Source organism: Orycteropus afer, unplaced genomic scaffold, assembly GCF_000298275.1.
Source record: "Orycteropus afer afer isolate SDZICR_OR568_19922 unplaced genomic scaffold, OryAfe1.0 scaffold00008, whole genome shotgun sequence".
Taxonomy (NCBI): domain Eukaryota; kingdom Metazoa; phylum Chordata; class Mammalia; order Tubulidentata; family Orycteropodidae; genus Orycteropus; species Orycteropus afer.
The window spans coordinates 3,531,413-3,549,343 of record NW_006921595.1 but is presented as its reverse complement, the minus strand read 5'-3'; the positions used below and the strand labels follow the sequence as shown (position 1 = coordinate 3,549,343).

The window sequence follows — 17,931 nt, the reverse complement described above, 5'->3', positions numbered from 1 at the left end:
CAAGATTATCTTCTGTGTCTGTGTTAATTGGTTTCCCTTTTCTTTGTTGAAGAGGGTCTGTGCAATCCTTCTGCCTAGTCCGCCATCTTGCCCCCTCAGCCTCCCTAACACAGTTTTTGATAACCTGGGTATTCTCATCTACACTGGAGAAGACAGAAAGGTGCTCGTTCTCCTGCTTGTGGATGATGTGGTCATGTTGTCTTAAGCCGGGTGAGTTTTAATAATAAACCCTGGCCCAACTTAGCAACAGAAAGAAGGGCCACAGATGGCCTGTTCTATGAGCAAAGTTCTCACTGAGGATTTTCAGCTCTGGTGGTGTAGTGGCTAAGGCATTTGACTGCTAACCAGAAGTCTGTCAGTTCAAACCCACCAGTCACTCATCGGAAGGAAGATTGGGCAATCTACTTCCATAGTGATATCGCCTTGGAATCCCAAGGAGGGGTTGCTGTGAGTTGGATCCAACTCGATGGCAGTAAGTTTGGTTTTGGTTTGGTTTAACAGGCAGGTATCTATAGGAAAGGGTAGGCTACTCAGGGTATATACAAAGACGGCTGCTTCAGTGAAACTCGTGATAGGTACCCTGAGACTTGAGCCTAATTTTACTCAGTAATGGTAGTTTTCAAGTTCTTCTGGGAAGACTTTTAAATGTAGCACTACCTTCCCACCCTCCAACATGGAGTTAGCCCAAGTTCTGCTCTGTGGGTAGTTCACCAAGTTTGGTCCCAGAACCATCAGTATGATGAGCATCACCTGGGAGCATGTTAGAAATGCAGCTCCCCTGAGGGTGGAGGGGAGGGGAGGGAACATTGGAAAGAAAAAAAAAAAATGCATTGACCCATTTCACTTTAGTTTTGTGTCTTTCAGTATACATAAATTACATTTCAGTAAAATGTATTTAAAAAAGACAAAATGCAAATCCCCAGGCCCCACTCCAGAACTGCTACTCCCTCTGGGAATAGGGCCCAGCAGTCTGTTTTTATAAGCCCTTCAAGTGATTCTGATGCTCACTGAAGCTTGAGAACCACTGGCCTCTGCTTTCTCCTCCTCCGTGAAGTCTTCCATGGTGTTTCTCCTATTAGGACGTGAAGGTCTGTAATCTGCCTTTGTTCTAACCACCCTATTGGAAAGCCAATACATTCTGTACCTGGATTTATCCTTGCCAGAAAGTTACACTGTTCAAAGCATGAGGTTCTCTGATTCATGCTATGGTTTTTCATGGCTAAGGTGGGTTTTTGGTCACACTCGCTTAAAATATTTTCCAAGTTGAGGTTATTGTGACCATGTTCTGTGGCATAGGACTCTGGGTCTTGATTATTAAGAGAATGGCCATCCTGCCTCCCAGTTCCTTGCCAGTTAATTCTCCTGAGCAGCTGGTCTGTTTTTATCTTGTGGGCAACACCTCATGTGATGGCTCATGCTTCTTTTTTTGCATGTTGTTGTTGTCAGCTGCCTCCAACTCACTTCGACCTTATGTGCAACAGTACAGAATGTTGCTCGGTCCTGCATCACCCTCACAATCACCAGCAAGTTTGACTCTGCCTCACTGAGGTTCACCTTCACCCTCACCGGCCCTCTACTTTGCCAAACGTGCTGCCCTCCTCCAGCAGTTGATCCCATCTGATGATGTGTCCAAAGCAAGCAAGTCAGACAGTATTCTGTTGTAATCGTAAGGTTTTCATCAGCTAATTTTTGGAAGTAGATTGCCAGGTCTTTCTGCTAGTCTGTTTTAGTTATATACTACTGCCATATCTGAAATACCACAAGTGGGTGGCTTTAACAACCAGAAATTTATTTTCTCATAGTTTAGGAGGCTACAAGTCCGAATTCAGGACACCAGCTCTAGGGGAAGGCTCTCTCTCTGCCCACCCTGGAGGAAGGTCCTTGTCTTTTTTCAGCTTCTATTCCTAGGTTCCTTGGTGATTATGTAGCATGCCTCTGCCCCTCTGTCCTTGCTGGCTTGCTTAATGTGCTCTTTTTTATAATCTCAAAAGAGATTGACTTGAAACACACTTTAGGATGATACCACTTCATTAACATAACAAAGGAAACCCATTCCTAAATGGGATTATAACAACAGGTATAGGGGTTAGGATTTATCACAAATATTTGGGGGAGGGGATACAATTCCATCCATAACATAGTTTCTTAGTCTGGAAGCTCTGCTGAAACCAGTGTACCAAGGGACACCACCACCCTTCTTACATTTGAAATACTGGTTGCATAGCTTCCAACATCATAGCAACGTGCAAGGCACCACAGTATGACACACTGACAGATGGGTAGTGGTTCCTTTGCACAGGCTGCTAGAAAGCTTTAGAGGCAAATCTGTGGCCCATCCAAAGTCATGTGCAGGCCTTTATATGGTTTGTCCTAATCTCATTCTTGGTTTTATCTTCTTTTCCTTCCATTGTTTTTTCTTAGTCCTTTTATCAACTACAGATTTTTTTTTTTTTTTTTTAGTTCATCTTATCTAGTATATTATGGATCTTTGCCAACTGCATTTATTAATTTTGGAAAGAAGGAATTTAAATAAATAAAATTCAGTATTTTACCTTTGATACATAATGTATATAAAACAATTAGCATTTAGAAGATGATGTCTCTTAAATGACCATGTGGAAAGGGTCTGTCTGATTCCAAATCCCAGGCTGGCTATACCATGTGGGCAGGGATTCAGTTCAAACTTTTTTAAAACTCAGCAAACAAAGTGGGAATTAGGGTTATGTAAACAGACAAATGAAATGTATTTAAGACAGACAGGATAGAAGACCTTTTAATAGATGTTAAACCTTCCTCTTCCAAAATATTTGCTCATAAATCGACAACTACAAAAGTAGGGTAATTGTGAAAACAATTAGCTCCTGCGATTAGAGATGCCCTAGAAACTCTTAGCTAAAGAACCTGTCTGATTACCAAATGGTGGTGGATGCATTGCAGTTCTGTTACTATTTGAATGATACACTTTGCTCTATTTACTTTGTAATTTGAAACTCAATCAAACTTTTTTAAAAAGTCGATATACAAATTTTTCATAGATTTGCCTACTTCCGAGTTAACCTCAACCCAAGTTGTTTGGTTATGTTCTCAGTAAAATTGCATGAGGTGTCTGATTGGCTTGGTGTGTGACCTTAGCCTTGTGACAGGATAGCCCATGCCTCCCCCCCTTATTTCTCACCCCTCCGCAGATGCAAGAGGGGAAAGAGTGTACTTGTGGCTGCCATTCATTGACTATCCCTACATACCAGCCAGGGACCTGATGGACTTTTGACTTCATCTGTAATCTTCACAAGTCTAGCAAGGCAGGCTTAAGGTTTTCTAGTTTATGATGCTCTGTGTTAATCCCATCTTTAATTTGGATACTAATTTGAAATAAACTGAAACTTGAAAATTTGAGTAGGAAAAAGTTTTTGAGTATGCAGGTGGATGCTGAGCAGAACTTGTAATAAAGTAGGACTCTGTTCTTGCTGAATCCTCACTGATCAAGAACCCAGTGATACAATGGATATAAAAGTAATCATTATTATTATAGTTTGGTACAGTGTAAGAGACTATTACATAAATGACATTTTTCATGGCTTGACAACGTTAAGTGTCTCTAATAGGGAAGGAGCTATGGTGGTGCAATGCTTAAGTGCTTGGCTGCTAACTGAAAGGTCAGCGGTACAAACCCACCAGCAGCCCCACAGGAGAAAGATGAGGCAATCTGCTTCTATAATGATGCCTTAGAAACCCTATGGAGCAGTTCTACTCTGTCCTATAGGGTCGTTATGAGTTGGATTTGACTCATTGGATAATTAATAGGGAATAGGGTTTGAGCTGTTCTTTAAAGTTAGAGAATCTAGAGGTTGTCTTTATTAGGTCGAGGAGGAAGCTCCTCTAGAAGTCGGTTGGAATGAGAGCAGCAGTTGTCAGAAATGGGCCTTTCCATTCATGAAACACTGATAACTGGGGTGTCAAAGATGGCACGTGAACTCCTGGTTATTCTCTGTTAGATCTGAGCAGTACTTTAAATTTATAGATCTAGTTCTCAGGAATCCTGCAAGGAGAGATACGGAGGTGAAATGTGTTTATTAAGTGGCAGCCTTATAACTTAATAGGAGCAAGTGTGTGCTTGTTGTTGTTGTTGTGTGCCGTCGAGTCGGCCCCGACTCATAGCGACCCCTCCTTGGGTTTCCGAGGCAGTATCACTACGGAAGTAGGATTGCCAACCTTCCTTCCGAGGAGTGGCTGGTGGGTTTGAACCACCAGCCATCTGGTTAGCAGGCAAGTGTCTTAGCCACTATGCTACCACACACAGACAATTTCTCCAAATAGATCTGGTTTTCTGCTGCTGAATCTCTGCATCTCCCTCAATCTGTTAATTATGTTCCTTCCTCCAGGCCTGAAGCCGTTTTTGCCAGTGTTGAGCTGTCATCAGGTCCCCTCTAAACTGTGATTCTTGGTACCTGACAGCCAGTGTAATCCAGTAGCCCCATGTGCATATGCTCAAATATGCAGAGCAGGGGCCTTCTGCAGCTAGATCTGTCAAGCCCAAGTCTGGGCTTATTCCAGACCCTTGTATGTTTATGGGAGAGGCTTGCCTAGTCTTAAAGATTTGCTAAAACGATGTCCTCATGTACCAAAAATCTTGCCTAGTCTTTTAAGAAAAAATAAAACCTAAAACTCACTGTGAACCGATGCTTGAGTACGTTGTTCTCTTAAAGTATTCCATGTGAAGATGAGCTTTGTGAAAGCTTTTGTTTCCTGGTGATTTCGTGATGACTTCACTCTCTGTTCTAAATTCTTTTCATTTTGAAGTAAACTTAACCATCACCCCCACTCAAGGCTGATCTGGATAAAGAATGCCGAGTTCTGAGATAATGGCTACAAACTACGCTTAATTAATCACTTCATTCCTAGCTGAAGGCACAAGTTAAGTGCAGGCTGGTGGTTTGTCCTTTCTCCTGTTGTAGAGACATGATTAGCCTGTATTAGAGGTGAACAGGGTAAACCAGGGCTAGTATAATATCAGCTCCCCTGCCCTCTTTACTGCCTAGATGTGATGGCAAATTCAGCCAGTGAGATTGTGGACCACAAAATTGTGGGGTTTCTGTGTATTATACATTTTCTGATCTCCTTCAATGCAAATGAATCAAAAACAAATGTGTGGCTTTTACTATAGAATGGAGGTCGTCTTCAAATTCATGGAATTTAAAAAAAAAATCTGCTCGGCTCTCTGTATTTCCCACTGAGTGTAATGACTTGTGTGTCTTTGTTTTCTCCTTTCTCTTCCTGTGGGCATGTAGCACGTGTGGAGTGAGAGCGAAGACTGCCTGCCTTTCTTGCAGCTAGCGCAGGATTACATCTCCTCCTGCGGCAAGAAGACGCTCCAGGAAGTCTTGGAAAAAGTCTTCAAGTCTTTCAGACCTGTAGGTGCCTGCTTGGCTTCTAAAGATGGCTGGCTTGCTTGCTATGGTGATGGTGTTTTGAATAATGTGGATTGCGGGGAAAGTGGGCAAAACCTGGGATGACTAATTGTTTTTCTCTTGTCTGCCCTGTGGCTTAAAGATAGCAGCTAGTGCTGGGAGGATGGGGGCGGGGAAGGAGGGGATGTGACACAGCTGTTTGTTGCAGGGATAATGGTTATTTCTAGCATCACTTGAGTTGAGAATCCCTGAAAAGGGTGGGAAGGAAACAGATCCTTTGTGAGACAGCTGAATGTTCCTGTTCTTACCCAGTAGGCTTAAAACCAAAATGCTTGGAAGTGCTATGGAAGTTCTCTTATAAATGTTGTTGTTGTGTGCTATTGGGTCAATCCTGACTCATAGCAACCCTGTAGGACAGAGTAGAACTGCCTCATAGGATTTCCTAGGCTGTAATCTTTATGGGAGCAGATCACTAGGTCTTTTCCCTCTCAGAGCTGCTGGTGGGTTCAAACCACCAACCTTTCAGTTAGCAGCTGAGCATTTAACCATTGCACCACCAGGGCTCCTTCTCTTATAGTAATAGAACCTATATTTGGGAGGTTGTCAGAAGGCTATATAAAGGATGTACCTCTGTGTCTGTGGGAATGGAGAAGCGTGAAACTGGATATTGGGTCTATTCTTCTTTTTCTAAACTCCCTTGGAGACAGCATGCTTTTCTCTTTCTCCCTCCACCTTGAGATTTAGGAATCTGTATGTCTATGGCTAGCTGACAGTCCCTTTCATAGCTGCTAAACACATAAAATACATACCCATCTGTTTTTTTTTTTTTTTAATTTTATTTTATTTAGATTTGGGTGAAGATTTACAGAGCAAAATCATTCTCGATACAGCAGTTCACATATACTTTGTCTCATGTCATTGACCACAGTTTACCACAATGCAATAGCTCCCCTCCAATTTCCTCCCCAAGGTACCACTTCCCAGTGTCCATCCCTCCATACTCTCCTGCCCCCTAAGCTGTCTCCCTGTGCATAAGGTGCCCTTCCTTCTCCCATGATTGTTCTCTCAAGGGCATGTGTCCACTTGAGGTAAATATTCAACTCACATACCTGTATTTTGCTTGGCTGGAAACCACAGGTGTGGTCTCAATTCCAGACCTGAAGGGTAGCTAGGGGCCATAGTCTCAGTGGTTCCACCAGGCTCTATTGGACCAGCAAACCTGGTCCCAAACATCCCCCCCCCCCTTTTTTTTTTTCCCTCCAAATGATTTTGAGTTTTGTTTCACATTGTTCTCCCTCTCTATCCAGGATCTCCTACATCCCTTCCAAGTGGATGACAGTGGTAGCCGGGCACCATCTAGTTCTTCTGGTCTCATACTTGTATAGGTTGCAGATCGGATGGTGTACCAGTCGTGGGGACTGATTGTTTCCATTAATTTTGGTTTTCTGCTTTCTTCTTTGCTCTTGACGAGGAGAGACCCATCGTTACATCTAGATGGCAGCTTGCTAGCTTTTAAGATCCCAGTCGCTACTCACAAAAGTAGGAGGTGGAACAATGTTTTGTATAGTATGTTATGCCAATTGAGTTTGATGTCCCCTGTGACCATGGTCCCAGGCCCTCAGGATCAACTACTCAGTCGCTGTGGGTAACTGGCTGTGACCAAGCAATGACCATAAGCTAGCCCCTTGTCAGTTGTACTGTACTCCTGGGGATTCTGATCCTTCACATAAACTTATAGGACCATTGTCTGCCAACCCTATATATGATCCTGGATACACTCCCTCCTTCATAGACATAGTTAATCGTTTAGCCTGTCCACCTATCTATCCATCCATATATCCATGTTTACCTTCACTGAGAACTCAGTACTGTATATGTAAAAGGGTTCATATTTGTCATCTGTACCTCCCATGTACCTCTCTATGTCTTTCTCATCCTCATTGCTGTCATATTGGTCATTCACATTTGGTACGTTGCCCTTCTCTTCACCCAAATCAATATTTACCACTATCTATCTAACGGCAATCCCTCCCCTCCCCTCCCACCCCTGGTAACCAACAAAGAAATTTTCCTTCAATAGATAAACCTTTCCTTAATTTTTACAATAATGGACTAATACCATATTTGTCCTTCTGTGATTGACTTATTTCACTCAGCATAATGTCCTCCAAGTTCATCCACGTTATGCGGTGTTTTGCAGATTCTACATTATTCTTTAGCGTTGCATAGTATTCCATTGTGTGTATGTACCATAGTTTGGTTATCCATTCCTCAGTTGATGGACATCTAGGTTGTTTCCATGTTTTGGCTATTGTAAATAGTGCTGCGATGAACATGGGTGTGCATATATCTGTTCTTGTCATGGTTCTCACTTCTTTAGGGTATATACCTAGTAATGGGATGGCTGGGTCAAATGGTATTTCTAATTCCAACTTTTGAAGGAATCGCCATATTGCTTTCCACAATGGTTGTACCATTTTACAGTCCCACCAGCAGTGTATGAGAGTCCCAATCTCTCCACAACCTCGCCAGCATTTGTTATTTTCTGTCTTGTTGAACTTTGCTACTAGTGCTGGAGCAAGATGGTATCTCATTGTTGTTTTGATTTGCATCTCTCTAATAGCTAATGATCGTGAGCATTTCTTCATATGTTTGTTGGCCGCCTGAATATCCTCTTTGGTGAAGTGTCTATTCATGTCTTCTGCCCATTCATACCCATCTGTTTTGAAGCTTACCTATTTTCCTGTATCTTTGATGGAAGGTAAAGTCAAATTACGAATGTCCCACCACTTCCCACAGGTCAAGTTCCCTGCCTACCATGTACTCTACATGTTCAGTGGTATTTGCCCTAGGATTTCTTTTCTTTTCCAAATCTTCTTCCTCTTTTAAGTGACATCTACGTCTCTGCTGAAATTTTCAAGCTTGTCTTTTATTTCTTGGAACTTAGTATGCTTGGCTACATAATAGATGGTGTCTGATATTCCAATATCTGCAGTCTTTATAAGTCTTTTGTTGTTTGTTTCTGCTGGTTCTCACTCTTAGTAGCTTTTCTGGCTTGTATGTTGGATTATCTCTGGCTGTGTCCTGGTTATTGTATTTGAGAATTTATTTATAGGTACAAATTGAACCCTAAAATGATGGCACCTTTCTCCTTTCTCCAGGAAGGACTTTTGTTTGCTTGTTCCATGGCTTGCAGGGCCCTATCAGGCCCTGAGACCACCTTGAAATAGTTTAAGGCTTGTTGATCTCTGAACTCTCCTAGTAATAGAAAGCCAAGCTACATGTCGGTTACTTCTAGTTCATCCTCATCCTGAGGTGGGTAGGCCCTTGGGAGCCCAGCTTCAAGTGGGTATGGTTTATCACAGTCTGCTCCTTTAGAAGACTCGTGGCTTTAACTTTTGTCCCCCTGCCTCTTTGGCCAAACCAAAAACCCAGTGCTACTTAATTGATTCTGACTCATAGTGACCCTCTGGTAAAACCATAGGGTTTCCAGGGCTGTAAATCTTTATGGAAGCAGACTGCCTGATCTTTCTCCCACAGAACAACTGGTGGGTTTGAACTGCTGGACTTTTTTTTTTTGGTTAGCAGTCGAAAGCCTTAACAGCTGTGCCAGCAGAGCTTCCTTTGTGTAGGCCAAGAATGCAGTAAAATTTCTAGCTGTTTCTGTCAGATCAGCAAATGCCCTCAGGACAAAATCAACTTTCTGTGTTAGGCCTACCTCTCTGGTTCTCGTTTTTCAATATATTTAAGAATGTGTTGTTCATATTTAATGAAGCTTTTTTAAGTTGTTCTGAAGGATTAGTTCCAGTCACTTAGCCCACCATTGTAGGAAATGGCATTTCAGTAGCTTTTGCCGCTCTGATTTGTATTGTTAGGGTGATGCAGTGGTTAAGTGCTTGGCTGCTAACCTAAAGATCAGTGGTTCAAACCCACCAACCTCTCTAGAGAAAAGACCTGATCTGCTCCTGTAAAGATTACAGCCTAGGCCCTGGGGGGCAGTTCTCTGTCCTGTGGGGTCACTATGAGTTGCAGTCAACTTGAGGGCACACAAAAACAACAAGATCTCACTTTTTGCTTATTCATTTTGTAATCCAGTTTGGGTCATTCGAAATACATGCTTGATTTAAAAGCCTGCCCCATTTTAATCCATTCATTCAATAAATATGTTTTGAGTACCCACTAGGTTCTTGGGAGCTCTGGTGGCTAATGCATCTGACTGCTAACCAGAAAGCTGGCAGTTCAAACCCACTGGCCACTCCTTGGAAGGAAGGTTGGGCAATCTACTTCAGTAGTGATACTGCCTCCAACCCAAGGAGGGGTTGCTATGAGTCGGGTCCAACTTTATGGCATTGAGTTTGGTTTGTTTTTTTGTTCTAGGTTCTTAACTCTGTTGAGAGCACTTGAACCAAACCCATGAAAATCCTAGACCTCATTGAACTTATATGTAGGTGGGGGGGAGACAAGACAAATAAGTACAACATGTGTGTTAGTCATAAGCATCAAGGAGAAAACAGTAAATCCTGGAAAGGTGGTAAGAAGTGTCAGAGGTACTGATATTTTGATAAGGGGCACAGGGAAGGCATCATTGAGAAGGTAAGATATGAGTAAACACTTGAAGTAAGAGTAAGCCATGAGGAAGCCTGGGGGAGGAACATCCTAGACAGAGAATGGCAAGTACAAAGTCATAGGTGGGTATGTGCCTGTATCCAGGGAACAACAAGGGGCTGAAGTGGAGGGGAGGTGGGCACTTGTGAGAGATGAATCACGAATAATAGGCCTTACAGGTCACAGGAAGTGCTTGGACTCTTACCCTGGTGTGATGGAGAACCACTGGAGGAGTTTGAGTAGAAGAGTGATATGATCTGACTTCATACTTTAAAAGACTCCCTCTGATGACTGTGTTAACAGTTGGCTGGAAGGGGGAAAGGTACAAGCAGGGAGACCAATGAGTAGGCCGTTGCTATTACCTAGATGAGAGACAATGGTGGTTTGGACTAGGATAGTGTGGTACTTAAGGTTGTATGTCATCTTGGCTGGGCCTAGTTTTGAGTAGCTGGGTAGTTGGATGTGGTTATTCTCCATGATGAGACTGGTAATCAACTCCATGGTGGAATCTACTATGAGCAGCTGCCTTAGGGATGTGATGTGGTCTGCTCCCTGTGTCTAAGGAGGAGCTTTAGGAATGGTCTGTAGCTTTTTGGCATGCTTGGACCCTACGGGTAGCCGAATCTTCATTTAGCAGTCTGCCATGTTTCCTGCTGATTTGGGGACTGTCTCTGGATTTGGATTTGTGGCTTGCAGTGTTGTTTGGTAGTATTAGGACTGTGTCATTTTTATTTGTCAACCTTGGGCTTGTTGGCTTCAGCAATCAGCAGCTGCCTGAGTGAAGAAACACCTCTAGCTCCAGTGGGTCAGAAGCAAGAGGCAGAGATGAAGCCCAAAGTCAGGGGGCTTTCCACTCAGTCCCTAGAGCCTGGCACTTTGAACTCAGACTTCTAGTCTCCAAAACTGTAAAAGAATAAACTCCTGTTGTTTAAAGTCACCCATTTGTGGTATTTTCTGTTAGAGCAGCATGGAGTAACCAAAACACTGGAGGTGTTGAGAAGAAGTTGGATTCTGGATATGTTTTGAAAGTAGATTCAACAGGATTTGCTGATGGATTAGAAGTGGGGTGTGAGAAAAAGAGAGCACACAAGGATGGTGCCGGTGTTTCTTGTCTGAGCCATGAAGGGAATGGGGTTGTCATTTACTGAGTTGGGGAAGGCTGCAGAACTTTGGGGGTGATAGGAGCAGGAGCTTAGTTTTAGACTTGTTAGTGTTTTAAATACCCATTAGATGATCAAGTGGAGATACCAAGTTAGGCAAAATTATTAAAAAATGTATTCTTCCAAATATTAGCCAGAAAAATACTTACTAGCAAATGATATCATGCAGCTGGTTTGCTCACAGGCACTCCATTCATTAGCCAGCCACCTGGTCCTCTTTATGTGGCAATCATTATGGTGGAAAACAAAATACATGCAGACTTGACTCCACTGGAGAAGGTAAGCTTCTGCGAGAACTCATTTTGCTATTTTTCTCTATTAAGTCTATGGCTATATTTCCGACAATGAGGCAGCCACCTGTAAATGGAAAAAAATACAGTCCAAAAAATCCAGATAAGTGGCTGAATGCAATTGAATCGGTTGAATGTATTCTTTCACATCAAGCTGTGTATGTCACAGAAACACACGCATTTGGTTTAATGTTGTTGGTTTTCCAGGTTTCGTTTCTAATGTGGGGCCTTAGTCAAGGGCAGAGGCTATTGCTGCTGAAGTGTGACAGTTGTGACCTGGTATAGCACCCTCATTGGTGGGGAAGGATTTAAGGGCTTGGGTGCTCTCTGGCCTGGCTTTTCTTCTCCTCAGGGAAAGGTCAGTGAAGGTAATGCACCGACTTTGGGCTTTGGGTTTCTCCAGTGAGGATGTGCCCCAGATTGGATAAGAAGCCTGAATAAAGGGCTGCTGGAGAACCACCAAGAGACTTTTACCTGCTCCATCTCCTCTAAATAGCGTGTTTCTTCCCATGGTGCCATTTATCTTTTTGTTTCATATAAAGGAGCTTTTGCTTGAGAAATAAGGACTAGGAAAGGGTTTCATTGATGCTTTTATAGTTGAAAGTGTTTGCTGAGGAAACACATAGCCAAGTGCTACAAGGTTATCAGGTGGGTAAAAACTTTAGTGCATCATTTCCCTGAAAATTTGTGATAATCTGATGAATTTATGCAGTGTTTTTTGGTTCTAGTGAGGAAGCCACCCAAGGAGTATTTTAACCTTCATTGTAGAACAGTTTCCGTCATTGGCTATCACTCGTCCACCTCATTGCTAGCCCTTGCCCTATACAGTCTCTCCAGAGAGATAAGTCCCTATCTTTTGACAGCTGTCTGCTGCCTTGTGGGCACCAGTCAAGAAGATTCAATTAACTTTGCTGGAGCTGGCGCACTTCCACATCCATAAGCCAGAGTCCTGTCCTTTCTCAATGATCCTGCCCACAAGGCCAAGACCATGCCACTTTAGTGCTCTGTGTCTTTCAACATATAAACTTCGTTGACCGGGTATTTTTCTTTTCTCCCTCTTGTTTGCCTCCCTCCCACTGAAACAACTCAAAAGTTTCACCTAAAGAAATCTGTTGTTGGATTTGAAAAGAAAAGTTACTTGTTTCTTTTCCTTTTCACCATTTTACACTTCTTTTTCCTCTACTTCTTCATTACATTTTCAACAAAACATGTTGGTCATTAGCTGTTTGCCAGAACGCTGCTTTGGAGGCTGAGGGGCAGGGCACAAAATGCCAAGTTCTTGCCCTCAAGGAGCTGACTGCCTAGTAGGAGAGAGACACACAAACGTACCGAGGAACGCACAGTATCAGGCAGAGCATTTGTTTTTGTCCAGATGCCGTGCAGAGCAAGTAAAGGAATCCCATTCTCTACTCTGCTTATGCTCCTTTGGTGTCTTTGGGGAAACATTTCCTGAGAGAACATTGTGAATGCAAACTATTAGTGTCATCGGTAGTCTGTTAATCCATTGTGTGGCATCAGTTATACTACAGTGATCAACCTAAGCTCTGCGGACAAGTTGCCTGGGTTCAAGTCCCAGCTACTCCACTGGCTGACTGTGTGATCATCGATAAGTTACTTAACCTCTCTGTTTCTCAGATTCCCCATTTGTAAAATCAGGAAAATAATAGCAATACTTACCTTAGGGTTTCTCTGAAGGTTAAATGATGCCATTCTTGTTGGGGACTCAGTGTGGTGCATTCTACATGATAAGGTCTCAGTGCACGTTAGCTTTGATATGAGCAGGATGAAAGTACTGGGTGAATACTGTTGAGAGGTGAGCAGGATTTAAGGAAACTTTTTGTTGGTACCATTAGAATTTTGGTGGAGAGACAACAATTTGCTAAGTAATTTCAACAGACGCTTAACAGCAGCATCTTGATTTTAGCAAAATAATAAACATTCACTGAGCACTTAATTCATACAGCTCACTGTGTTTGATGCTAGGGCTTTAAGGAGGATGAACAGATAATTCTGTCCCTTAAGGGACAGGGTCTGCATATGTTCTAAGTATCTCTGCATGATGGGTGATGAGTGATTTTTATTTTCTTCTTTTCCATATTTTCTAACTTTTCTGTGATAAACACAGAAAACATAATCTGAACATGTTTGTTTTTTTAAAGAAGCTGTATTGTTTACAGTATAGCTGAAGTGCTAGGATTATCAGACATGATAGTCTCATTATGGAATAAAATGCTGGGTGATAGCTTCATGAGGAGGTAGGACTTAAGGAAATGGCAGGATTTAGATATGCTCAGAGAAGGAGGTGGAGTGACTAAGGAGGAAGTCCTGGAAGGGCCGGTCTTGCTCCTCTTAGATCAAAGAGCCCTTAGAACAGTATGGGAGGGTGGAGGTGGGTCAGCCCTGCTCTGGCCTGTCATACTTCCATGCCGTATGGCCTTGAGCAGGTTGTCCAACTTCAGCATCCCCATTTTTAAAATGGGGATAATACCTGTTTCACTATCTTGAATTCATGGGAAACTTCAAAATCAGACTGAGAACGCAAAGGACCATCAAACTCCAACCACAATGCTGAGTTTAGCCTCAATTTCTGGCCCATAACTGGTATTCAGGGAATATTTACTAGATGAATAAATGAGTGTGGATGTAGCTGGCTAGTTTCCCTCCTAGAGTGACCCACATTCTGTCTCACTGCAGTAGCTTCCTGTCTCACTCAGGATGATTTGTCAGAGAGGTATGATTTATGTCTAGATACTTTCTTTCCCATTGGAACCTCATACCAAATAGTCCATGTATGCAAGTAATAATGCCTGGCAGGATATTGTTACCATCCTTGAACAGTCAAGTTTATCCATGCACTGCTACCAATAATGCTTCCAAGACACCAATCAATAGTTTTGAAAAATGTGAATTGAGTAACCGTTGGAGACCTACATTTTTCTTATTTAAGTGACTCTCAGTTGACAGTTGCTGGTCATCTCTTGACTGTGCTAGATAATAAAATAGTGGTTATGTATCTAAATAGTGATGATCATGCTATTCATTTTTTCTCAGTGTTTTCATATTTTTTATTTAATGCTGACTGATAGACTTACTCCTGCTTAAGAAGCATTTCATCAGAGGGGAGATGACCTGATACACCCAATTTAGCTATAAAGCTAAACCTTATGTTTGCCCTTTCAGATTCTCTCAAGGTTTTATAAGCATAAGAGGGGATTCTTGTTTGCCTCGATCTTCTCCCCTTACTAGCTTGAGGGTTATGAGGCACCTGCTGATTTTACAGTTTTGTTTCCTGCATTAGTTGATGGTTCGTTGATGGTCTAACCTGGAGCTAGAGCCTGTGCATCTCTGTAGTTTCTTGCTCTGGTTGCTCCTGGCCCCCTCCCTGGGCTTGCTGGTTGTGTGATTTCTACATTTCTTCTCTCAAAAAGCAGAGGCACTTTTGCCAGGAAAATCCCCTACTTGGAGCTCACCTGTATGAGCAAGATGGATATTTTTGGTTTGCCACTGATGGCTGAAGAGCCAGGGAGTAAGACCCACAGGAAAACCCTTTGTGGCCCAGAAAAAGTCCATTTCTTGCTTCTGCTCTTGTGGCCTGGGCAAGATCCTGGAAGAAGGAGAAGAGCCCACCTGTGGGAACCATCCCAGTGAGTCAGAAAGTCTAATAAACCAAGATCATGCACATACCTGTTACCAGTTGCCATTGAGTGAGCTCTAATTTATGGAGACTTAGTGTGTGTCAGAGTAGAACTGTGCTTCACTTTACAGTGACTGATTTTTCGGGAGTGAATTGTCAGGCCTTTCTTCCAAGGTGCCTCTGGGTGGACTCGAACCTCTGACCTTTTGGTGAGCAGTTGAGCGCATTAACTGCACCACCCAGGGACTCCTGTGCACAAACATGGTTGTTAATAAAAGGCAGTGAATGTTGATAATTTAAGTTTATCATCGCTTTTGTGTTTTTACTCATGTGAATATTCAGTCTTAACATTTTTAGAAAGTAAAATGGCCCCTAAAAGTAAGAGAGGACTTGGTATTCTTACCCATTCCTCTTTTTAACAGTAAATTGCACTTGAGTCTTAGATTCATCTCATATTTTTTCCTTTACTAGGAAGACTGACTAAGATCCCTTTTGTATGTTTCTTGGTACCACCAGCATCATGGGGCATTGAAATAAATGGTGTCAAATCCCCCAGTGCATTAGAATCTCACTGCTCTGACCGTGGGCCGTAGGTCAGCAATATCACCCTGGGGCTTATTAGAAATGCAGAATCTGAGGGCCCACCCTTTAGGTCAAGTGGGAGAAGGGCTGTTTTGAGGGAGTCTCTGAAAAGAGCTTCCAGGGCCTCTGATGCTATAGGGCACTTACTGGATGCACCCCAGTGATAATTAACTGAGCTCTCCAGGGCACAGATACCACTTCCCCTACTTTTATAAAGGCACCTAGCCCATTATGCCCAGTGAGTGCCACCTTCAGACACAGCAAATTCTTAAAGAAGACAGTGATTTGGTGATACAGAAAACTGATACTTTTCTTGGTCTGAAAACTTTAATTCTCAGTGGTTGGCACCCTACCTTCCCAGTGCAACCCTGTTTGGATGGGTAGGCCTAGCAGTTCTTGTGTGATCAGATATTCTGCATAGGAGTCTTGGTGGTCAGCGAGACACTAGAAATGCCAAATCATTGTCTAGAGTTAACATAAACATTTTTTATTCCAATCATCTGAAAAAAATGTTATCGAAGTAGGAATCAATGATTGTAATTAATCAAACCCTTCAGATTTTTTTAGACTGTCTCCTTTTCCATATAAGAATATGTGGATGCGATAGAAGCAAGGATTCCAGGATTCTTATTGCTGTTTGTACTCTTACGTCTGATCTACCTTCTTGAGTGTTGGAAATTTAGATCCAGAAGTTAAATGTAGATTTGCCCACAATACATGGGAATGGGGACAGAAGTGAGGACACTAGGTTATGATTTATCTGTGTGATATATTTTGAAATTCTGGCAAATTCTAGTTCTAGTGCTTTCTCTAATCTCTTACATGTTTCTGTTCTGGTTGCCTAGTGCCGCTCTGGTAAGAATATATCACAAATGGGATGGCCTTAACAAACAGGAGTTTATTCTGTTATAGTTTGGAGGCTTTAAGTCCTAGTTCAAAGTGCCAGGCTCTAGGGTCTCTGCTTCCCGCTCCCGGGCCACTGGAGTTAGAGGCTTTTCTTCACTCAGACAGCTGCTGGCTGCTGAGGCTGACAAAACCAAGGTTGACAAGTAAAAAAGGCACAGTCCTGATGTTACCAAACCACGTGGCAGGCCATTAATTTAAGTCCATTGTAAGTCCCAAGGTCAGCAGAGCATGGCAGGCTGCTGAATAACAACATGGCTACATGCAGGGTCCAAGCGTGCCATAAACTAGAGACCATTCCCCAAGGCTTCTGCTTATACACAGGAAGCAGAACACATTCCCTAAGGCAGCTGCTCAGCTGCTCACAGTAGATTCCACCATGGAGTTGATTACCAGTCTCATCATGGGGAATCCTGCATCCAGTTGCCCAGCCACTCAGCCAGGCCCAGCCAAGTTGACACACAAACATAACTACCACAGTTCCAAATTGTACATATTCATAAATGTAGACACTAGCAACTGCATATTGTAGTTATTAAAAGGTATACTTTTTTATGAGCATTTTTTAAAATTTGTATTGTGATTTGGGTGAAAGTTTACAGAGCAAATTCATTTTCCAAACAACAGCTCACATATACTTTGTCTCATGACATTGACTGTGATTTCCCACAGTGCAACAGCTCTCTTCCCACTTCCTCCCCATAGTTACCTCTGCCCTGTGTCCATCCCTCCATGCACTGCTGCCCCCGAGTGGTCTCCCTGTGCATACACAGCCCTTCTGTTCTCCCATGATTGATCTCTCCAAGGAGTCTGTCTACCTAATGTAAATGTTCACCTCATATGCCTGTCTTTTATTTGGCTGGAAGCTGCAGGAGTGGGTTCAATTGCAGACCTGAAGGACAGCTACGGGCCATAGTCTCAGAGGTCTCACCAGGTTCTATCAGACCAGCAAACCTGGTCCATTTCTTTTTTTTTTTTAATCATTTTGAGTTTTGTTCCACATTGTTCTCCCACTCTATCCAGGATCTCCTACATAGGTCCCCCTCGGAGTGGTTGACAGTGGTAGCCGGGCCTATCTAGTTCTTCTAGTCTTAAGGTCATATAGGCTGAGGATCACATGGTGTACCAGTCACTTGGACTAATTGTTTCCATGCATCTTTGGTTTTCTTCTTTCTTCTTTGCTCTGGACGAGGGAGACCCATTGTTGCATCTAGATGTACACTTGCAAGCTTTATTTATTTATTTATTTATTTATTTTTATTAGGATTTGGGTGAAGATTTACAGAGTAAATGCACTTTTCATACAGCAGTTCACATATACTTTGTCTCATGTCATTGACCAAAATTTACAA

General features: G+C 42.6%; 1 protein-coding gene across 1 annotated transcript in view; it reads left to right on the top strand.

Moving 5' to 3' along the window:
- Positions 1–17,931, top strand: part of MTURN (maturin, neural progenitor differentiation regulator homolog) — a 39,893-nt gene that overhangs the window by 17,468 nt on the left and 4,494 nt on the right. The window contains exon 2 of the mRNA XM_007945497.1: positions 5,286–5,408. Coding sequence (XP_007943688.1) covers positions 5,286–5,408 — 123 coding nt within the window. The remainder of the gene's footprint in view (positions 1–5,285; positions 5,409–17,931) is intronic.